Raw genomic sequence first — 24,758 nt, forward strand, 5'->3', positions numbered from 1 at the left:
TATAATAACCTGCTATTATCCCGACCATTCCACGCCGTGCACAGATTCATTCGCGCGATTCGGCGTCCTAAACATAGAAGATATGCGGAAACTAGAAATCGCCAAGTTTATGTATCAGTTTCACTGCGGTCGTTGCCCCGAATATTTCAATGACTTCTTTACCTCTGAATCAAAAGCGCACAAGTACAACACACGCGCGTCCACGTCGTCCAAATATCATATGATCGACCGAAAAGATCATCGCTCCATCAAATATGCCGGACCTGACATGTAGAACAGTATCCCGCCGGCCATCCGACAGTCGACGAGCATGTCCACATTCAAGTCGAAATACAAGCAATTACTACTAAATAAATACAGTCCATCCTCAAGATTACCGGTCCACGACTGACCTATCGATCTCGCTTCCCATGACATGCCGCCCTATTTCTTGTCGCATTCTTCTTCTATACTATCTTCTTTACTTTCATTCAGTGTGCATGCCTCCTCTTTACATCGCCTAGGCCAAGGTGGGTGTCAGATTCCATAGACTACTCCTTGTTGCTTCGACATCTTCCTGTCTTTTCATTGTATCGCATTTTTGTGGTGTATTGAACTGATAAAATTGCTAATAAACCAATGATGATGATGATGATTATTATAATATCGGATGTCATTTACCGTTTGTATATGAAATCATATCTAAACAAATAAAAAACATGTTTCAAACATGTTTTGATTGGTTTTTGTGTTAAATTAATCCTGGTTGTTAAACAGGCCTATATCCCATTGTTTCATACCAGTTCTCAAATACAAATCCGCAAGTAATACATTTTCGAAATCAGTCTATTTGTTTAGAGTAGGGTCCCCTTTCGGTCAATATTGACCGAATTTGACTTGCCAATCACTCGTAGTTCTATCCTCCCACAATAATTCATTTTAAGCTTGTCGCTGTACTGTACAGTACATTGTACAAAGGACACATGGACTGCACTCATACAGTCTGAAAACATATCTCAACCCCTATACATCTGTTTGAATGGTATCTAATTGAGTTATTTTGTCGACAAATAACGAACTTCGAGTGAGGATGCTAATTGATACGCAAAATGTGACCGCGAAGAGATTCCTGGACTTGACAAAAACAATTTCATTTGAAGTTAGGCTCATGAGGTGATGAGGTGAAGTGGAGATATAATTTATAGTTTAGTTTTTTTAGACTATATTTACTAGGACATCTGCACCCATACAGCACTTGACGTACCATCATACTTAATTACGTATAGGGTCGCCGAGTTATTATATAAAAGCATTGCCGTATCCTTTTGGTATTCGTATCGAACCATGCATACAAGACCCGAGTAGCGTATGTATGGAAATGCGTGTATAACCAGTCAACAGTCAGATCTCAGATTCCTCGAGAGGCATGTTTGACAGTTCCGCATAGACCATATGAATTTGATTCATGACTTATAGCACCCATGACAAGTTACTGGCGTGTATTGCTTAGAATATATAACTGCTTAGTAAGTTAAATTGACATTTTCACAGGGATCTACTATGAATTCGATTGAAAGATGCAAAAAGTGCTTCGAACAGGCTTACGCTACAACTGAAGCGTCGCAGCTCTTATTGGAAGATAGGGATTCTTCTCAAAACAGTATGATATTGAAAAATATAATCTGCATGAGCTTTCGTTAGTTGGTGGGTCCGCTGGTAATAATTATCGCATGTGCATTGTGAATCTGCTGTGAAATGATTACACGGACTTTCATTAGATAGATTAATAAACGGATCATCTATTAATATTTTTTAGAAATTGTTGCGACATCATTGAAATGACTTGCCGTAGCGTCAATACACTGTATAAAAAATAAATCGAAAGCAAAAACACTTGAAAAATTGGGTTTTCACCATTTTGTAGATATTGTCGACTCCCACGTTTGCAATATAACATTATTTTACTGAATGTCTTGTAATCGAATAGCTTGCTTAGAATGAGAATTCCACAGTAAATGACCACGATACATGTTTTGTGGTGAAATTTTAGGACTGAGCCCTGTAATGCAGGTTTCTACAACTCTTAGCGAAAAGTGTGCATTGCCACCCGTATACCTCCCCTGATTTACGGGTGTGAATATACACCGACGGCACGCGAAACAAGAATCTTATACCGTGGTATAAATTGAGTACAACATTGTGGCATTAACGAATTGAATGAGAGCTTATCGCACTGCATAAGAATTTCGGACTCCGTGTAACGACTGAACAATTATTCCACCGTTTGGAGAGATGATTTTAAATAATCTTGTAAGGATACTTCTAATCATATTCAGCATATAGCTCCTATAATTGCAAAACATACATGCTGTAGCAATTATTCGAAACTTAAGCTAATCTTATTTTCAGAAGTATCGAGCGCACAAGATTCTTGTATCGCGCCAGTATCGGGGTCGTCAAACGAAATTCATCTTCACGACTTGGCAGCCGATTCCCATTCACCTGATAAAACATGCACAGCGATGTCGATGTCGCCTCCGAAAACCGCACCAGAACTATTACATAACGATTTGCTAAACTCCACGTTTTGTCGGAACAAGAATAACGAAATCGACAGAGATTATGATGAGGCGTGGACAAGCACCACATTGGTCAGACACGCTTCGAGCAGTGAGTGTGTCAAGCGGACATCTATCCCGGAGACTTCTGCGATTGAAAGGTGTCCATTGATGGACGGAATCTACGAGGAATCGTGTGATATGTTCTCACCTTCGTATAAGTTATTTGGTGAACGAAGGAATAGCGTATTGTTTTATGCCAACACCGACATGATTTCCATCCCACATGATTTTACTGACGATAGTTGCGATGGGTTAAAAGATGATAGCACGCATAGCGTAAACTTGAGGAAAAACCTATTGCCCAAAAACGCATTACTGCACTATTTGGGAAAGACGTCTATGACACCAGCCGAAGCAGCCACAATTGACCTGTCCGGACCTGTCGCTGAGCTAACGGCGAAATCGTCTGATTTAGTACGCGGAAAGAGCTTTTTCGCTTTATTTCGAATACTGGACGGGATGCTTGTACTGGAAGGAAGCATTAAATCTAAAATTAATGCGAATCCATCGCGCGAACCACCGTTTTCGAAAGTTAAAAGAAACTCACCTGAAAAAACCGCGACCAAAAAGTCTTCTAATGCTAGGCTGCTGCGAAAACAATCTAGTCCAAGTATTCGGACATCGCAGGTCTTGGAAGCTCACAAAAAGTCTGTCATCAATTTGCGAGAAGCTGATGTCGACGTTGAAGTGTTTCGACCCGGAAATAACGACTATATTCCGACGCTTAGTAAGAGATCCTCAAATAGACGTAGCGGACTGTGCATGGATATATTTGTGTGTATGGGTCGGCGACACCGCTCTAGCAAATACGGCCACCCAGTGGCTGACGCACGAATCGATGCTAATTCACTGACTACCTCCAAGACCCCGGTGCGCGGGAATGTTGTAATTGATTACTTCGACCTGAAACGTATAGTCTACTGCGGCACCGAGTACATTGAGAATAATCACTCCCATCTCATCACTTGGCTCTACGCTACCAAAGTTGATGAACTAATTGAAATTGAGTGTCACGCTGCATCTTGTGATGACTTTCATCACGCGAAAGCTCTTGCAACATCTCTTGGGGACGCGATACGGCGATCGATGTAATGATATACATGCGAATCAGGATGCCGGCGTATATTCTGTCTATATACTATTATACAGAAAATGGAATTTAAGTAAAACAGCATGAAAGTATACACTGCCGAAACGCACTTGCAGGGGAAGGACATATGACTGAAGTTGCCCTTCAGCTGTTGGCTATAGCGAGGAGAGACGTATATAATATAACACTCATGAGCGGTGAGCGCACGCGGCCACTACACTCTTAGCGAAAAGAGTGGGTATACTCACCCCAAAAGGTGGTACACGAAAACAGAACTTACGTAACCCTGCGGGTGTATATGACCAGAATCCGCCCCATTCCTTGCGGTGTATATCGCATATCTCACCCTAGCCATTAGAATTGATAGGGGCGGAATTTCAATATATACACCCTACTTGAAATCCTGTATCTTCTGCCAAATGACACACTATTGCAAATAAACATTCTTGATTGCAATGCATATATTCGATATCAATTGAACCATGTTAACATAAAATGGAAACATAGTTCGTGAAATAACAAAAACAGAGATCCCAGCGACGGAGAAAAAAATTCACTGAAAATAGTGCTCGAAGAATATTGCCCCTGTAATATTGGGAAGCCGCCTCCTCCAGGTTTCCTCAAAACACTCTTTGTACAGCGAAGGTTGAGTCACTATCTTCAGCAAGAACTTGTGGCATCATCCTGAAATCAAAATGCATACTCACAACCCAATTAACAGGCACATATGCTATGATAACTTAACGAAGTCCACAAAAATAGAAGCCGTTACCAAGTATATATATTTTCAGAGTACTTACAAAAAATCAGATGTTTCACTCGCTAAGGCATTGCAGTACAGACTGTGGCCCGATACTGTGAACTTACCGCTATAGGAAACATATTCACACACGTTCACTGATGTGTGGGCAATTAGGCATCGACAAGATGGAAATTTATGGATAAACCGCATGTACCAGGCAGACTTGGACAGGACAACTAGAAAATGTTCCCTTTTTCCAAATTAGATTTTTTTTTTCGAATTAAAGTAGAATTAAAATTATAGCTACACAGTTTGAAATTAGATTAAAATTATAATTCTAGCTAACAAATTAGATTAGAATTAGCATGACTGAATCGCGAAAAGTTGAATCAAACTCAGTTAATATCAAATCATAGTTCATCTTATGAGCATGAGAATAGCAAATGTCTGTACACTGTACAGCAGGGGTGGGCAAACTACGGCCCGCGGGCCGCATGCGGCCCGCCACACCGTTTTGTGCGGCCCGCGAAAGCTTCAAGAAACGATGTAAAAATTGAGAAAATACGTACAAAAATCGAATTACTGTGGGTACTTGATTAAACTTTTTCTCAATATACATGATAATGATAAGTTATGATCTTACCAGGACCGTAACTGCCGCACCCCAAACCTCCCAATTGGGGGGCCAAAAGTATTTCGTGAATTACCATAAATAATATAGCATTTTTTTTTTAATTTATGCAACTTTTCCAAAAAGTTGTCGCTTAGTGCGCGATTTAATGTTGTCGAATGACTTGATTATTGGGTACCCTTCCCCCAACAAAAAATACGCCTGATTTATAGAAATGGGCACTTCGGCGTCGGCCATTACCGCGCCACGCCGCACCAAGACATATGAAGTTATAGATAGGCCATGCAACAATGTAATATGCGACGCCGAGAAGTGTGCCAGAACGATCGCCGCGAGAAGACCTTGGCCGAAAAGGACTATGCCCTTGTTCTGACCAGAAACTTCGAGATGTATACATATTATGTTTAATTGTCCACAGACACTTATAAATGGCAGGCGCTGAATGTTCCGGTCCCGGCGATCTGAGCCTTACAAGACAATTGCCATCTCGAGGGAACATTATTTGCCTGCAAAGAGATACCAATTTGAAATCGTGTAGTCTTTAAGCTTAGTACGTTTAGGCGATTTCAATATCTTTTGACATAGCAGGAGGTCACGAAATAGCATCAGGTAACGAAGTCAATATATCAACGGGTACGCCCGATAATGTTTATTTGTTATTTCAGGGTCCTACTTATTTCCAACACACCGCACACAGCTCTACCGGTAAATCTGATTACGTGGGCAGATAGAGGATAAACAGTGATAGCAATATGTATGCAATTCCCGATCATCTTTACCGATTCAATGATGGATTAGAGAAATTTTTCGCATTTCGCGCGTTACGACGGAACAAATACTAAAAGGACCCCAAAATGTTGATGATAAGTAGGGGTCAAGCAGCGTATAGCAGAAGTTCGGTTCATCACCTTATGGGGGGCCCAAGACCAACGTTTTGGGGGCCTCACGAAGTCCTGTTATGGTTCTGATTCTTACCATAGTATTTTTTATTCCATTGATGGTGCGATAGCCCGATCTCGAGGCCAAGGTATATTGCAAGGTTTCAATTGCTTACAGAAAGTGAAAGTAAATGACTTAATTCGGACCACGAGTGTGATTGTAGATGGGCAACACGAGCAAGTTTAGTACTTTTAGTGATGTACTTGGAAAAGCCGATTCGCGAGTGTGTTAGATAGATTGGTTCTTTGTATGTGGAGAATTATTTATATTTATAATATTTATATATTGTAGAAATGTAATTAAAGGTAACATGATGGTCATGATGCTGTCTGCATTGTGTGTGCTTGAGTTGAACCAAAAGTACAATCAGCATAGCATATCTATGAAGAGATCGCTGCTCACAGACTTAATTTTACATCCATACATAATCGGGACAACCGACTTTCATCTCTAATTTTGACCATGAAGACAACCAGTTTATAAATTCTCGTCAATGTTTCTAACGCGTATACGTTATCATCAAATCAATGTTTGGTTTGGTTTGAATTCACAAAACATATTATTTCCATGTCGTCGGTCACTATATAATCATATAACAATATTGGATTTGGGCTTTGTATCGCAATTTTATATAGTGCGGCCCGCGAATGGATTCAAATGTTGAATGCGGCCCGCGAGCTAAAAAGTTTGCCCATCCCTGCTGTACAGTGTACAGTAGGGTTGTTCAATAAAAACCTTCTTTTCCAAATCTCACTCGCTTAGTGTTTAAATTATCAGGTTGTCTAAGAAGACGATGCACACCAAATTTGAGTCAATTCCAACCAGTAAAGGCCGTGCAATCTTGAATTGAAACTTTTAATTTATTAGGAAAAAAATTTTCAAATTTTCAAATTTTCCTGTCAACCTCATGAAATTGTTGGGTTGTCTTCAAAAACGCTGCACACCAAATTTGACTCAATTCCGACCAGTAAAGGCAGTGCAATCTTGAATTGAAAGTAGAAGGAGAGCTATTTTGAGTTTTTCGTTGATAATCCCCAGTCCAATGGGGATTTCAACTAGTAGAAGCAGAGCTCTATGAGTTTTTCGTTGATAATTCCCATTGAATTATTGCTACATTGCATTGCCGCATTGCTACAGGAGAAGAAAGTTTTTGTTTATTATATAAAAATGAATAAAAAAAGACTTGAAATTTTCTGTTCACCCCATTAAATTGTTAGGTTGTCTATAGAAACAATGCTCAACCGATTTGGCTCAATTCCAACCAGTGGAAGCGGTTGGATTTGAATATTATAGCATTTAAGGGGACTGATTCTTTAATCATTTATTACAATTGTGGCCACCGTAAATACTATTTTATTCAATTTAAATTTTTTCAACATCAATAACTCCGCTTCGGCTGGTTTGTATTGAACCAAATTTGGTGGGCATCGTTTCTATAGACAACCTAACAGTTTCCTGGGTAGACGGAAAGTTTTGAATTTTTTTCACTCATTTTTAAATAATAAATAAAAAACTTCCTTCTGCAGCAATGCGGCTTCTGGTTGGAATTGAACCATATTTGGTGTGTAGCCTTCGATTCGCTAATCTAATAATTTTATCAAGTAGCCAGTAAAATTTGAGAATAAAATCATTTTAACACCCTTATTGTACAGCAAGCTTGGCCGTTTCGCACTATACAGTTCTGCTGTAGCATTTCCAAGAAAACCAAACATTAAATTAGAAATGAAACCAGGCTATAGAAAGATTTCATACATTCGATTAGAATTGGAATTAGAGCTTAGAAACATTTCACAAATTAGAATAGCTTCATTTAGTATAATTAGAAAACTAGAATATCTATAGTTGTCCCACCGCTTGTATCAGAAATAACTGAATATATTTTGAAGATTCTTTCTGTTAGAAGTGTCATATGCCATTAGTAATTTTATATTAGTCGCAAACATTCATATGGTAATTTTCAAAGTAGAAACCACCGAAAAACTGCTTACCATACTTGTCTATTTTTCCGACATTTCGTATTCTACTTCTACTTGACGTAGCTTTGACTTGTACTGGGGACTGTGCATCTACTTGTCATCGAGTATAAATTGACGACGGTATTTCTACATCGACTTGAGTAGCAACGCTGGTAACTTTGACCATCTCTGCTTTGGTTTACCTCATATATGCGACTACGAAAGTTGACATCAGGTGTCGCTAACAAAGTTGTCATACCTGCTGGCTTGATAACGATTCTTTCAGTTTTCGCATCATACCCTCAAACTCCGTTAGTTCCTGTGATAGAATCTTGCTCTTGCAGCATGCAGTCTTTAAGCAGCATCCTAAATTTGAAGAAAATCAGAGAAAGACATGCATGGACTTGATTTAAATCTGACTACTTGGTATTAATACAAAACACGAAACGTTTCCTGATTGGGCAATATTAACTTTCAGAGTGGATTCAAAGCGACCACAGATACTAGTCTGATTATACAAACCTTGACTTGCCTCATATATGGAAATTAGCAAATTAGCTGGAAGCTAATGATTACCTTGCAATATGTGCTGTTTGATGAAGGTCCATCACTGTTTCGAAGCATACGGTTTTACGGTTCAATGCGACGTCGACTTGGTTGATATGCCCTGACATGATCGTGTATCATAACATCCTAAAATTGAAAAAATAACCACGAAGTATAAACGTTTAGTTGACAATTTGGATTGGATTCTAAACTCCCAAGTCATCTGATATGTGCACTAGGGGTCTTCAAAAATGACTTTTTCTCTCAAATCGTACTGGCTACTTGATAAAATTGTTAGGTTACCTAATTGAAGCCTGCACACCAAATTTGGTTCGATTCCAACCAGTAGCCGCATTGCTACAGGAGAACAAAGTTTTTTACTTATCAGGCCTATATGAAAATGAGTAAAAAAATATTTAAAATTTTCTGTTCACCCATTATATTGTTAGGTTTTCTATAGAAACAATGCTCAACTGATTTGGCTCAATTTCAACCAGTGGAAGCGGAGTTATTGGCGTCGAAAAATTTTGGATTTCAGTAAAATAGTATTTACGGTGACCGATTTTTTAAATCATTTATTACAGTTGTGCCCACCGTAAATACTATTTTATTCAAATCCAAAGTTTTCGACATCAATAACTCCGCTTCGGATGATTTGAATTGAGGCAAATTTGGTGGGCATTGTTCATAGACAACCTAACGGTTGCATGGGTGCACAGAAAATTTTGAATTTTTTTGACTCATTTTTACATAATAAATAAAAAAAAACCTTTCGTCTCCTGTAGCAATGCGGCTGCTGGTTGGAACCGAACCAAATTTAGTGTGCAAGCTTCAACTAGGTAACCTAACAATTTCATCAAGTAGCCACAAGAATTTGAGAATAAAAAGTCATTTTTGAACACCCCTGCAGTACAGCAAGCTTGGCACGTTTCGCACTATACAGTACTACTGTAGCATTATAAGGAAAATCAGACATTGGATTATAATTAAAATTAGACCATAGAAAGATTTCATAAATTCGATTAGATATAGGACTTTGCTATGAATTTAATATTGATTCAAAACACGTTTGAAACGTTTCCTCCTCAGGCAATATTGACTTTCAGAATGGATTCAAAGGGACCACAGATCAGGATTGTACTGGCTCGAGTCATGAATTGACTCGACTCACGAATTTCTGATGACTCGACTTGACTCGAGTCATTTTCTCAAAATATGGAAATGACTCGACTCGAGTCAATCAGTGTATTGACTCGACTTGGACTTGAGTCATTGCGCATGACTCGAACCTAGTCATATGACTCAAGATTCAGACGGCCAAAACCTACATTTCTTTGAAATTTCGGAGAATAGTAAAGTAACCTCACTATTTAGATTACGCCTATTGGTACTGGTACTTAAAATTTCGACCAGTGAGGGAAATTTGTATATTTATAAATGCGAACCCTTCGATATCACCAAACAGAGTTATAAAAAGTGGATTGAACAAGATTTCAACTGGAAGCTGATCAGTCAACACAATGACTTGGACTCGGATTCGAGTCATAATACCATGACTCAGTGGTCAAAGAAAAATGACTCGACCTGACTCGAGTCAAAACTATATTAGTGAGATTGACTTCTGACTCGGAGCCTCGTGACTTGGTTACAACCCCGCCACAGATAGATGTCTAACTGTGTCTTGATTTGAAAACGTTGACTTGTCTTATACTTCGAAATTAGCAAATTATCTGGATGATAATGATTACCTTGTAATATAAGCTGTTTGATAACGATCCTTTACTGTTTCGCATCATACGCTTCTACCGTTAAATGTGACGTCGATTTGGTTGAAATTCCCCGATATTTTGCTTGTATAGCAGCATCCTAAAATTGAAAAAATAACCATGAGGCATACGGTAAACATTCAGTTGATAATTTGGGTTGGATTCGAAACGCCCAAGACATCCAAAATGTGTACTGATGTTGTAGCCTTGACTTGCTTTAATGCTTGTTAATAAGCAAGTTAAAATACAATTTTGCAACTCTCCTACGCATGGTATATTACTCACCAACAACATATTTGATTTCACATTCACAGAGTAAGAGTCTGCTACTAATAGCAATCAGTCCTTGAATCTAACAAAAAGCAGATTTGTGCATGTCATGTCATTTGTGTATGTCATATCATGAGTCAAGAAGTGCATATATTATTATTTGTTTATATTGACCAAAAGGACAGTTTGATCAACTTTGGCAAGGCTATGTTTGCCTCTTCATATTGGTCAAAACATTGAAGACCCAGCTAATCCGTGCATTGTTGCACACCCAGTTGACCGCAGTAGCGCGCATTGCTACTCAAGCAATAGATGTAAATTTCTACTCAATGACAAGCATATAGAAGAGACTATGTCAAATCCATGTCAAGCTGCTTCAAATTAAAATAAATATATGAACAGAACTCAGAGAAGTAGTTTCAAAAGAAGTAGTCTAGTTGATGGGTCACATACTCTTAGCAGATAGTCTGAGCGGGGCGCTGCAAAATATGTTCAATACTAAGGCAAGCCTGTTCCTAGTCAAGTCTCTCATATTCATAGTGATAGCAATATAGCATCGTCATATTTTCACCCATGTCATAATATCATTAACATTTACTGGCCCCAATTTACGGGGACCGAAAGCTTTCATCATCAAATGTCCATTGCTCACCTCAGATACCATTGCTTCATATTCTTCAGCCCTTTGCTGTTTGTATGTTACACTTGTTTTCTCATGAGCAGAAATCGATAATTTCATTCTTCAAGAGCCCCAAATTTGCGATCTATGCCCATGCAAGTCTGAAGTAGAATAGATAATATGTTTAGCTTCCTGCCATAACATAACATAACATATAATGTGTATATATCTCAGTGATAATGACAGGGTGATAGGCTGATAACATAACTCTGCATAGTCAGTGGCTACCTTTACACTTAAACAGGCGGTGATGTGCTTTGGTAATCATAATACTTACCTATATAACGACAATCGATTTTTTTTTCAACGCACTTACAAACGATGTTGATCTAGCCCAAATTACCGTAGTTTATAATCAAAGCTGATGCTGTACCTGTCTACAGTATCTCCATTAGAGCCATTGAGCTACTGTGTCTTGGATATTGGTATCGGTACTGGTGATACAACAATGTATGTGAATTCAATGTATCGTCACTACCGGTACGTTTAAAATTCCAGCTTGCTACAAATAATTCTGTTCAGTACAGCTGCAACACTGAGTAATACGAATCGGATCTGTACCGGAAACGCAACGGAACAAATGTTCTCTACTACTATAGTACGGTACCGATACGAAATGTAACTCACCATTCAGATATTTTCAATCTCGAATGAGGCTTTCTTCACGGATTCACGACAACTAATACGGTCAGTCGATAGGACGATAGCCAGTCTGGTCTCGTAAGCGCGGAAATACGGCATATAACGAAACATTTTACATAGCTGTAGCGAAACATAGCAGCAGCTGTTCTGGTGACGACGGTTTGTATGTTCCATTATGATGTCACAATTGACTAACTGATGCAATAACTATATTGAAGTTAAGGATCTCCGGAATATTTGTATGTATACTATAATTGATTTATCAGAAATGTGGATTTGATAGCTGTGAAGCTGCAGATTACATTATAATAAGCTTAAAAAAGTCTTGCAGTACTAGATTCATCTTCATAGATCGAACCATTGATACGATCCAAAAGCTGTATGCGAATTGTCGTTGTCGGTTAGGCTTAGTGTGCAATTCATAAAGCTACCAAATAGTGAATAACACAACAATATAGATATGAAAATAACCAGTAAACTTTGCCCTAATTTAGTCCCTCTTTCGCCCACTTCCACGATTGTTCCGTGACGTAACCTCGTGTCCCATTTTAATTTGAATACTTGCTACGCCCATATTGCGTACTGCTCCCGTAAGTTTGTGGCTAAAATTTGACTCCTTCTAGTATTCCCAGCTTTAAATACCCGTAACCTGCATTATACTGTAGTTATACACTAATGCCGTGCGGCATAGGCCCGATATATTTTGTACATAGATATAGCCTACGTACATTCGTACAACTGTGCAATGTGCATTTGACGTTGGCATGAAAGAAATGATAAACCAATATCGTGGCAACTTCATAATGTGTCGTATTTTTGCCACACACTTGAGATACATCGGTCACACTATAGTAGCCAGGGTGAAATTTCAGCCAAAGTACGGGTACCGCAGTGCACGATAAATGTGAATTACAATATGATATTGTGGACTTAGCTATTCTTCATTCATGTCGATGTAGCACACCACGAACTAATACAACGAATGCTTATTTGTCACTGAAGCTAAAGCTACATGCGTAGGCGAATTTACTTGATCGAACCGGGTTAAATCCATAAAAACTGAACAATGCAACATTGCCTAAGCCTACCCAAGAAGCCTTAAAGACACGGACAACAATAGAGTGGGCGAAACACGCATTTTCGGTGGATAATTAAAACCCAAAGAGAATATGTCCTACGCTACCTACAGTTAGACACAATAGGCTTAACCAGGCTTCTGACCGACACAGACTTAAAACTTCAACAGTTTTGTGGAAGCTTGTGGAAGCGGTTAGCGCGGATTGAATCCCAAACTTCATATTTGTCTGACAAAAGGTGTGATCTCTAACAATTCACCCCAAATGCCAATGCTTCGGGTGTATATTTTATGGTATGTGTGTATAGGGGTGTATTTGGCTTATTTCCACCAATAGCTTAGGTGTAAATGACAAATTTAGTACCCAATGAGTGTGATTACTCAAAACACACCCTACGCTAGGGTGTGAATTGCGAAAACACACCATTTTCGTTTACAGTGTACGCTTCATTGTGTCTGTGATATATTCTTTTATACTTTGTGGTTTACTCTTTGTCGATAAATATAGCGATTGGAATTAATGTATCATCAGTACATTCGGTATATGCATTTGGTTTTAGTATCAGTAATCAATATTTATTATCATTGTTTACAATCAACTTCGCTGCGATAATGATGCAAAATGTTCATTTTAATAGGCGCAACGCAATACACATGCATTTTCGTTACATAACATGTATTTACCCGCATATTCTATAGTCAGTTATAAATGAAGTTAGTTGATGCGTCGTTTGGTATTAAACCTATATAGCCCATAATATGAGAAAATACTGATATCTTTTCGATCATACGGATCCGGTCCCAATAACGATTTATAGATACATTTCACCCCCTAAAACGGCAAATATCGTTGCAGATTTAGCACCGAGACTATGTTGTTTGGGTGTGCCACCGCCTGGGCCACGAACTTCGGTTTGACAAATTAGCCTTCAGCTTCACGCTTTATGAGTTGTATTCTCGACGAAGTCTTGCAGTACGGATCGGACGGACTCTGTCGCAATACATTATTATTCGTGAGGTCAAGTAATTATACATCCGTATAGTATCTATGTCGTTGGAACAGGCGGGAAAGATACAATAGTCTTATTGCGCTGCACGGTAGCATCGACCGTGATGTCTCTAATCGCTGCATCCGTATCAACGTAAAATATTTCGATCGGGGCTCTGTGATGCCCGCTGTCACTTGAGTGTTGAATGGGTGATACCTTTGCTTGCATTTTGTGCCTCCGCTCGATTTGGGACTTGCAGCGAGTGACGCGCCTTTTACTAGACCCGTCGCGTATAAAAGGCCATGATGATGACATTGAATGGGTGTAATAGCATTGGCTTTCCGTTGCGCTTGTATTTATCGACTGGAATTCTGTGTGAGTCTGGACGTTCGTTTCGGATAACTTTCTACAAGTCTGGTTTAGCCGCTGCTTCTTCAAGGAATCCGTAAAATCTTTCGTCTGCAAAATATTCGACAATTTTATTTCTGGAGTGCCAGATATATGCGTGCGGATTCGGCAATTTGATATACTATCCGTCGAGGGTATCGAATTATATCAATCAATTGCGTACCGATATGGTCGGTATACGGTTGAGGATGGAATCCCTTGCACTCGAGTGCACACTTCTACTTCGGTATAGGCATCCGTAGTGAATCAGTGCCCAAGCTTCCCTACGGTGCGAACCACTACATCGTTGCACCGTAACCGTACCGTAACCGTACTTATACAGCAACTAAACTACAACATGGTGATCATAATGGAGTGCATCATATTACTATTCATTTTTGAGCCTCCCCCAACCCCCGATGGTCAGATTTACGTGTAGAGCTGGGGCACGTAATTCATATTTAAAACATCTGGCATGTTGTTATAATTACTTTATTGTATGTTGTTAATTGGGAACATCCGGTCTATTACATAATCAAAGATATTGAAATCGCCCAAAAATAAACTTTCGTGAGACTCATACACAGATTGACATGCCTTTATTCCTCTGTGGGTGCCACGGGTGGCATTTACATTGTGGGCTCAGATTGGAAGGACAGGACCCCCACCCAGCGCGGCTATTGACAATGGACAAATACCCTATGTTTCGGCCAATGTCTTTCTTTAGTAGCTCACTCCGTGGAGTCGTATATTGGTCGAAACTGCATATGTCTTTTAGTGTGTCGTGGCGCTGTAATGACCGGCACCAAAATGATTATTTCCATAAATTATGCATGTTTTTTTCTTGGAGGGGCGAGGTATGCATTTCAACATCAAGCTATTTAAAAACTTTTAAATCGCGAAGCTCGAAGAAAATTTTCAAGTTAATTAAATCTCTCGAAAATACTCTATAATTTATGTTGGTTTGCGTAATACTTTTGATTCCCCTTCGAGCTCGCACCTATTGGAAAGTTTGGGTGCGGCAGTTACGGACCTGGCAAGAATGCAAATCGTTGGGTGCGATAAATCGTCCCCTATCTATAAAGTTGAGCAATGGGTACATTATGACGTAACAAGCACATGACGCATCATTTATAAAGAAAGTTGTATCATTAGGCCTTTTCAACGCAATCCCTATATTGTCTTGCAATATATCTTCTTAGATTAGTTCCAAGAAGCAAAATAAATGTAATCGTGAGTAATCGTGATTACTTTTCCAATGTAATCGTAATCGTAATCGTAATCGACTACTTCCTGATTTTACTGTAATCGTAATCGCGTGATTCAGAAGTAATCGTAATCGCAATCGATTACATTCATGAAGTAATCACCCCATGTCTGATTTGTAGTCGCCAGAGTATAGCCTACGTTTGGTGGTATGGGCAATGAGCAAGCTGGCACGACAAGGTTCTTGGTTCTATTCCGAAGCGCTTCTTCTTCCGATATTGTCGAAGAGAAGAATATTATTCGAGTTGACGTAGTCGGTTAAATCCACGGTCTTAAGTGCGAAAGACTGTAAACGACTGTCGGCAGTCGACTCAGCAGACTCACTGTACCGTAAAATTACATGGATCATGAATGACTATAGGCGACCCACTTGCTCAACTAACCCACATGCTCAACTAGCATAAACATAAACAATAAACATAGATGCACCATAGAACTCCTGAAAAATAATAAGAAAGAAAATCTTACCTTCAGAGCGAAGCGAATTAATAGAGCTAGCGTGGACGCCATTACATCCAGAACCATGGAAATACCACTTCTGGTCAGCGTCAGCTCTGAGCGCGTAATGATATCTCGATAGCCTATATCTTTATGCATGATACAAAATGTGAAAATACAGTTATGGACTTGCATATGAAATTAGATCAAGTATAAAAATCAAATCCAAAACATTCCAACCCATTAAATTTATCCATACAGGCTAATGCTCGACATCAGGGGTGGCCAACCTGCGGCCGTCGACACGAAATTCAATTGGTATGTCTTGGCGGCCGTAGACATGAAAATTGGATTTACGAATTGACTCCTGAATTTTTGAGAGATTTTAATCAATCAGAAATTTTCTTCACTCTAGCCGCGATTCAATGCGACTTCTTTTTATGGATTTAATATAGTGGCGCTCTTTGCAATATGAACGCAAAATAGCAAAATGATGCGCACCACACTGAAATATCAACTTGGAATTGTGTGCTAATCACGAAAAAATTTGTTTCTGGTACGTTTCGGCGATTCAAATTTCTTTCCACTATACCGACAATCCCGATGGGAGGTCAAGAAAAAACAGCATGTAACAAAGGGACTTGTAACATTTGACCCACCCGAAGATGCATCATCATTTATAACTTGCCCTGATATTTCGAAAACACCCCTTCCATCAACTCCACAGGGGAATCTGATCACATGGGCTGAGAAAGGATAAATGCTTGATAGTAATCTGTGAAACTACTAATATTATTGACGAAATTCATTCGTGAACCTGACAAATTTTTTCGCCATAACTAGTCCCGGTAACTGTTCATAACTAGTCCCAGTAACTGTTCATAACATGACCACTCGCGATTTCGCTACGTATAGTAAGCCAATATGAATCGATAGGTTAGTCCGGAGTTCACTTAAAACGGACATGGACAATTGGGCATGGGTATTTGCGTCCAGTTCGTTCATTTCGACTATGCCCTTTAATGTGACCGGAGGCTACACATGAGTAATCGAAATGCGGCCGTGAATATAGCAAAAAGGGTGGCCACTAGGGATGGTGTGAACCTCTGAAAGGTTCGGGTTCGTGTGAACGCGAACCTTTTTGAAAGGTTCTGTGTGAACACGAACGTGAACCTCGTGACGTCATATTGCTAATTCCAACCCTATCTTTCAATGAATTAATAGCCTATATTAATGTACACGATACCCAGCGAAGACTCGGGCTACATAATGTCACATTGCTGAAGTACATATTGGCGTTTTAAACGTCGCTAAATGTATCAACCGCGGTTATCAAAGGATATAATAATCTCATAAAATCAATACATTCCGTCGCTTTGCCAACAATTTCGACGAGGACTTACGAGGGAATAGAAGCTTACGCCTTTACGGTCTTAGCCAGACCGGACAATGTGTTCGGAGTCTGAGTATTGCGACATTTATATTGAGCAGAGTGTAAAACGGGTTTCTATACTCGCTACTGATACCATAAACACAAGTTATATAGCAGTAGCCAGCACCTTAATCGCACGGATTTGGTTTTAATGATACAGTAAAGATATGAAGTCAAGATTGACCCCGTACGCTCGCTCGATTTTTTACATCAGAAAACGATATCAATGTCATTGATTGATTGAATAAGCATCATTCGCTGGCTACGTATATCGCTCGTGATGTTGTGTGATTGCGGGTCAAGCGCACATCAGAGAGTCACTAAATATTCACAAACGGAAAGCTGGATATTTCGAGAAATTTTTTGCTACAAAAAAGCAAGTAAAACTTTTAAGGTTGTCATGGTGCATGCTCGTTTAGCGTTAATTTTTTTATGCTGCCAGCGCCATGCATAGAGTGACCCGCAGTTGAAATGCAATAAATTTGAACCAAAGATTTTATAATGAAGTGCAAATTACAATTTATTGAAAAGGTTCACAGTGCAGAACCTACCAAGGTTCTGTTGTGAACGCGAACCTCCAAATTTCCAAGGTTCACACACAGAACGCGGACGTGAACCTCACGTTCACACCATCCCTAGTGGCCACCGATGCTCTACATGTAAACAGTTCTTGATAGTTTTTGCTCTTCAACCTTTGTTGGTGTGTTGAACCCCTATAGTCGTTGAGACGACATCAGGCACCCTGTATATACTCAATAGCACTAAATATTCGTATATAATATCTGAACACTGAACAGTAAAAGTCATCAACTCCACGCTGACCTGATCAGGACTTATTTGGGCAGATTACTAAAATAAGGTCAGCACCTTCGCAAACGTTACCCGTAGGATATAGACCACTGCTTCAGTGTGACAAGTTTATCATGCACCCTTGTATTCCCATTCGTACTGGTGTACTCCATGTACGTATTTTGGTCCAACCTTGGGTTTGCGGTGCACACCGGTTGAAGAGCACTGAACCAGACCTTCACTTCTTACTATAGAGCTGCACACAACGATTCGAGTACTCCAATATCAGGTGTTTTTACGGGCACTGAAATTATAGGTCAGAAGGCATTATTTGTCAACGAAAGTTTTGGAATCTCTGCTTATTCATGTCGTTGGAGCATCCAAAACTCGGTAGGCGGTATTGCAGTGCTCATCCAAAATACCACAGGACGTCGCAAATCGCAATGTTCAGTTCATAGAAACAATAGCGTTGTCAAGTAGTGATTAACCCACACCTTCACCTTTACTGCCACAAATCCTATATTTAAGTTATTCCATCCTTGAAAATACGAAAATGAAACTTTAGGTGCAGTATAAATCCAAGACATATCTGAACGCATACCTGTTTTGTTTATATATACAGTTATACACAACGTCATAATGAGTAGCACTCGATTTATTAGCAATCAATAGGTCAGGTACTAGCCCATCCCTACTGCGAACCGACTGCTATCGCCGTCGTAGTAATGCACAGGCTAAAACCTATATACCCGTTTTTCAGTCTAACAGTTTTCATCAAGATTCCGTAACTCGTTCTCAACTATTTTACTACGACATCAATCCTCTGGCGTCTTGGCTCGGGATACTCTCACTTTTTTGCCATTGGAGCTATGTATAACGTGACAATGTCAGAATCATCTACCTAGCTAGTGAGCTACACAATGTTTTCATATTTGTCAATATTCTGAGTTGTTGAGTCAGGCATATATATGTGGTCAGGACGGTAACTATACTGTACTAGCGGTTAAACACACGCGCATACCAAATATACCAAATGTTCGTCAGTGATACTGGAACAGGCTTTTTGCCCTTTTCTGAGATTTAAGAGGATAAACTTGAGTCTAATCATGCATAATCCGCCGTCAAGCGTGGGAGTTATAGTTGACACTCACCGCAATTATTGGCTGATGCGAAATCAATAAAGTAAAAGTTTCAGTAAACAACGCAGACTGCCTATATAGCTTTGCTTTGCGTCAATTAAAGACTGTAAACGGGTGTCCATTTTTCATATCTATCAACTATTTGAAGAGCTTCTTGGAGGTACAGAACTTCAATATACAATTAAATAGTATATTCATATTGAAATGAACCCGAATATTTTCGGCTGACACTCGTCAGGGGTAATCGTCAGCAACTAGTAGAGAATTGGAAAGAACATTGTATATCAACAATCGTATCACAAAATATGACGTCACCAGCATGAAATTTCGAATGAGAGAGCGTTCAATGTACTATTTTTAGGTGATACACGAACTCCTTTTGTTGACAGAGTTTTGGTTGGTGTATTTTGATAAAAGTTGATTCCAAGGCACACAATTCACAATTCCATTTGTGTGCCTTGGAATCAACTTTTATCAAAATACACCAACCGAAACTCTGTCAACAAAAGGAGTTCGTGTATCACCTAAAAATAGTACATTGAACGCTCGCTCATTCGAAATTTCATGCTGGTGACGTCATATTTTGTGATACGATTGTTGATATACAATGTTCTTTCCAATTCTCTACTAGTTGCTGACGATTACCCCTGACGAGTGTCAGCCGAAAATATTCGGGTTCATTTCAATATGAATATACTATTTAATATCTATCAACGCAACCATTGCAGTCGGCCGACGACTTGCCATTGACGCATTAAGCTCCAGAGAAATAACAGGGATCGCATAGTGAGTCTCTGGAAGTTCTAGAAAACGCTATCCATCGGGAAAACAACAACAACGCAAGCTACGTGTTCCCGCCTGATTCATCCCGTCGTTCGACAACGCCGCCCGACGTTGATAAATTATTCAGGCCAGTTTGATTGAATATCCCCTACCCTAGCATTAGTATGCAACCGCGGCGGCAGGGGTATGCGTCTTGTTGAATAATGCAAATTTCCTCCGATTTTCCTTTGAAATAAGAAACCAAAGTTACTGGTGGCTAACTGATATTTGTACTCATTATGCAAATCGTCGATCCCACTTATGATAAAATAACCCCTTCTCAATCATGAAGATTGACTCATAATAATTATAGCGAAATTCTAGTTAAATCCTTATTCTGACCTCATTGCCGACATACTACACGCGCATATATCAATATATTACAGGTTTTCAAAGCCAGGTTAGAACAATATCATTCGATATCAACATGTTGCGCGATAACTTTCTGTCAGTGTACTGTAGTGCAATCATGGTCGGGTGTCAAACTTCTGTCCGTCTTCGTTACTGTCTCCCAACCATGTACTTAGTCTTATATGCAATGCGAGATACTGTTTGGGAGAATGTGCGGAATTAGAAAGTTCTTGGGTTAAAATTCGAGTCAAAATTCAATCTGCTTCTATTTGATCGTCATTAATTTAGCCCGCATTTGAGATTGCAGGATGAAGTTTTTGGGGCGCCGACTTCGCCCTTACTTTGTGGTGAGAAAGGACTCTTTATTTTCCGTGCGACCACGATTTCATCTATCATCTACACCCGGGGTGGGCGATTACCTTTCTCCGCGGGTCAAAAGAGAAGCAGAAATATGTTGGCGGGTCGAGTCAAGAATTTTAACTTTATTCTGTGGCGTATCAATTATATTTCTATATTGAAAGCAGTGAATTACATTGTTAGTAAATGCCGCGCAGTGGCTGATGTGTTAATATTAGGTAATGAGAAAGTGACGGTTAATTAACAAAATATAATATTTATTTGCCGTCTTAATTAAAAACAATGTTAAACATGATACATTTGAAACTCTGTTCAAAGTTTAAACCCCTATCCACATTTTCTATTAGGACATTAAAATGAATTTAGGATACTACTAAGCTTTTTATTGTGTTGGTCGCTGCCTTCAGATCAGTGTGCAGCTCGGTGAGATAGCCTTGTTGTTAAGCGAAGCTTGCAGTTAGTCTGAAATTCGCCCACCCTTGGCCGAGTGTTTGTCTTCGTGTTTTTGTCATAAGACCGACTCACATTATACTCCTTAAACACGGCCTGGACAAATTAAAATGACGGGCTTACCTCCGACTCCAGTAAAAAAATACAATGCTCAAAACCCTCTTTGCATTTAGCTTTCGGCTTTTTTTACATGCACGCAAGGTAATCACGAGCACTGATTGACTTGCTTTATGAAATAGGGATTTGGAACCGTGTCATGCGTAACTACTTGAAGCACAGACCGTATAACTCGTAATGTGACAATGGCAACACAAAACGTTTGAGCTTGACTGTATGGAAAGTGACTTCTCGTGACTTTAATTTTTTACGGCATACATTGCTACATTGACTTTATTTTGAATCTGAATTACGCATGCGAGGTAGGTAGGGTGCGTAATGGCGGCATATTATTGAACAAACTTTAAATCAAACGAATTTACGGTTTCATTTATACAGCCTGTGGTTTTAGTCCACGCATCAACATTCTAAAGTAGGTTTTATGCTTTGAATTCCAAGCAACTTTTCGCATGCCGCAGTTTTCTCAGGTCTGATCTACAATGTAATATTACCCATGGGAAATAGTCCTTTGACGTTATCCCCTCCCCAATTGTTTCGCTGATCTGGGAATTTCATGCAGTGAACTCCTTGCTAATGTGAAATTGGAATATTTCGTCGGTATTCGAATATACCAGATACCAGATTTAAGCTTCTCGTTTGATAGGGTTACTATAGGTATACCCACTTTGTTGACGGTTAATTATCCATTTACCAGTCAAAAGAAATGAGACGCATATGAGTATTGTAGTTAAGCCTTTCAAGGACAAATTTTACAGCTTTATATTCCTCAGCAATCTTGGTAGAATCACCAACTGACACAGGAGAATTTGTATTTCCGTTGTGCAAAAGTACTATTTTTAGGCTTGACAAACTGCTTTTTTGACAAACAAATATTTCACATCATGTCATGTTAATATTGATAGCGGAACTGAGAATGACATGAGGGTTCTTCATAGTCAATTAGCTGTTTATGAGCAGTATAAAATTAGAAAAAACCACGATTTTCTTCCAACCAAGTGAAATATTCAAGGGTAAATACAGTAATTTTGGGCTTTTTTAGGGGTATAAATATCTTCTGACAAAGAGCCAATCTGACAAAGCTAATGTGATATTCGTAATCAGCAACCTCAAAGACCCCAGAAACGGCTCTCAGATGGTCTGCCTAAAGAAAATTCATTTTGTTGGCCAGTGTAATAATTTCGATCTGTCCCAAATCCATATTTTCGAACATCCAACTTTAGTGGCGAAATAGCGCAGTGGTGCAATCCACAGCTGCAGCACTAATGCGTTGCGGGTTCGAGTCCGACCGAGATCGACTCCAGAATCCCTGCCTAAGTGTTGGAGGTTTATCTAGGCTCCGCCTCGACATATCATCCGTTTAAAGCGGTGTCATAAAAAGCACAGAAGGGGGCCGCGCTACAAGACGGCAGCTACGGAATAACAATGAAGAAAATTGACCTGGTGTAAATGACCATATCGTAGTCGACAAACGCCATGAATACCACTAACAACAACAATGCAACAACAACAACAACATCCAACTTTCGCGAACGATGGAAACGATCTCGAATATATCCGCACTTTGGAGAAGTTACGTTATCCCCAGCTCTCGTAATGAAGACTCTCTCTCACTTTCCTAAGCTGTAACGGTAGGGCTCTTCAAAAATGACTTTTTTTCAAATCGTACTGGCTACTTCATAAAATTGTTAAGTTACCTTATTTAAGCCCACACACCAAATTTGGTTCCATTCTAACCAGTAGCCGCCATTGCTACAGGAGAAGAAAGTTTCTATTTATTATATAAAAATAAATAACAAAAAATTTGAAAATTTTATGTTCACCCAATGAAAGTGTTACGATGTCTATAGAAACGATGTTCACCAAATTTGGCTCAAATTCAACCAGTAGAAGGCTAGAAGCGGAGTTGATGCCGTCGAAAAATTTGGATTTGAATAAAATATTATTTACGGTGGGCACCAATATAATAACTAATTAAAGAAATGGTCACCGTAGATACTATTTTATTCATAATCCAAATTTTTCGACGGCAATAACTCCGCTTCCACTGGTTGAAATTGAACCAGGGGCCAGGGCGTTATTTTGTAGCTCTCACAGATTGGTCGGCTGGGTCAAGTTGAATACTAGATTCAAAATCGAGCGTTACTGGTATTGATGCTTATCGAGTGAGCGACGATTTCTTCGAGTACTGAAATTGGCCGCCTCTTACCACTGCGATTCATTTCATCAACAAGAATTATATGTCCGATACTTTCTTCTCGCCGTGGAGCCATACCAGCATCCAAAACATGTATAGCACAGCAAGGCGAAAGCGTCATTACTGGAAATAGTGATTGGCTGCTCAGAAGATTCGGTGTCCTAAACATAAAAGATATGCGGAAACTAGAAATTGCCAAGTTATGTATCAGTTCCACTGCGGTAACTTCAATAACTTCTTTACCTCGGTATCAAAAGCGCATAAGTACGACACACGCGCGTCCACGTCGTCCAACTACCATATGATAGACAAAAAATATCATCACTCTATCAAATATACCGGATCTGATTTGAGGAACAGTATCTCGCCGGCTATCCGACCGTCATTGAGCATGTCCATGTCCATGTCCATTGTCCACATTCAAGTCAAAATACAAACAATTTATACTGAATAAATACTAGTTAGTTGTCTAGTTTACCTGAAATATCGATCTCGCCTTCCGGCACATGTCATCTTTTATGTCACCAGTCCTTTTATATTATCTTTTTTTACTTTTCATTCAGTGTGCAGTGTGCACTGTACATGCCTCCTTTTTTACATCGCCTAGGCCAGGTGGGTGTCTGATTTCGAAGACTACTCCAAGTCGTTTCGACACCTTCCTATCTTTCATTGTATCGCAGTCTTGTGGTGTATTGAAATGATGGAATCTTAAGCAATATATTGAATTGAATTCACTCGCAGCATTACAATAAAGGCGCGTGAAAGAGCCTGGATATGACCAACAAATACCAAGTTATCCCCAATGCAGCCCAAACTTCATTATTTTACTTTGAGGTGCATAAAATTTACGCATTTGAACTTCGCCAATAACCAATAATGTTATGGCGTCATAAAGTGGCCCTCGATTACTCGATTTGCCCCAGCCCTAGTTACCAGCAAAAACTTTGTCAAGTACCCAACGCGCCGTCGCGATGTCCTTTTGCTCGATTCGCTGTACTTGCAGTAATTCCAACAATACAGTAAGCCAACAGTAGTTGTGCCAACAACGGCTGGTTGCGGTCCAGACACTGCGTCACTTGCCTCTCTTTGAGG

At 39.5% G+C, this 24,758-nt stretch overlaps 2 protein-coding genes and 1 long non-coding RNA gene across 4 annotated transcripts; 1 reads left to right on the plus strand and 2 right to left on the minus strand.

The window, feature by feature from the left end:
* Window positions 1-1,478: 1,478 nt before the first annotated feature.
* LOC145455587 (uncharacterized) lies at window positions 1,479-4,258 on the plus strand. Its single transcript, XM_080333569.1, has 2 exons — window positions 1,479-1,639; window positions 2,389-4,258. Exons 1-2 carry the CDS (start codon window positions 1,540-1,542, stop codon window positions 3,690-3,692), a joined length of 1,404 nt encoding a protein of 467 aa, XP_080189695.1. The 5' UTR covers window positions 1,479-1,539; the 3' UTR covers window positions 3,693-4,258.
* On the minus strand, window positions 4,134-12,438 carry LOC145455590 (uncharacterized). 2 transcript variants are annotated; one of them, XR_013920370.1, is made up of 6 exons: window positions 11,846-12,438; window positions 11,192-11,319; window positions 10,252-10,369; window positions 8,534-8,650; window positions 8,217-8,323; window positions 4,134-4,374 (listed from the first exon to the last, which is right to left on the minus strand). It is a non-coding gene; the product is annotated as an uncharacterized LOC145455590 (long non-coding RNA). The 2 variants fall into 2 exon arrangements; XR_013920371.1 differs by lacking the exon at window positions 11,846-12,438 and adding an exon at window positions 11,496-11,828.
* Window positions 12,439-13,922: 1,484 nt separating this feature from the next.
* LOC145455589 (uncharacterized) lies at window positions 13,923-17,086 on the minus strand. Its single transcript, XM_080333570.1, has 2 exons — window positions 16,046-17,086; window positions 13,923-14,383 (listed from the first exon to the last, which is right to left on the minus strand). The coding sequence occupies exons 1-2, from the start codon at window positions 16,208-16,210 to the stop codon at window positions 13,982-13,984; spliced, it is 567 nt and encodes a 188-aa protein (XP_080189696.1). The 5' UTR covers window positions 16,211-17,086; the 3' UTR covers window positions 13,923-13,981.
* Window positions 17,087-24,758: the final 7,672 nt, after the last annotated feature.

Source organism: Botryllus schlosseri, chromosome 14, assembly GCF_051294905.1.
Source record: "Botryllus schlosseri isolate E-star chromosome 14, Bs_hap1, whole genome shotgun sequence".
NCBI lineage: Eukaryota > Metazoa > Chordata > Ascidiacea > Stolidobranchia > Styelidae > Botryllus > Botryllus schlosseri.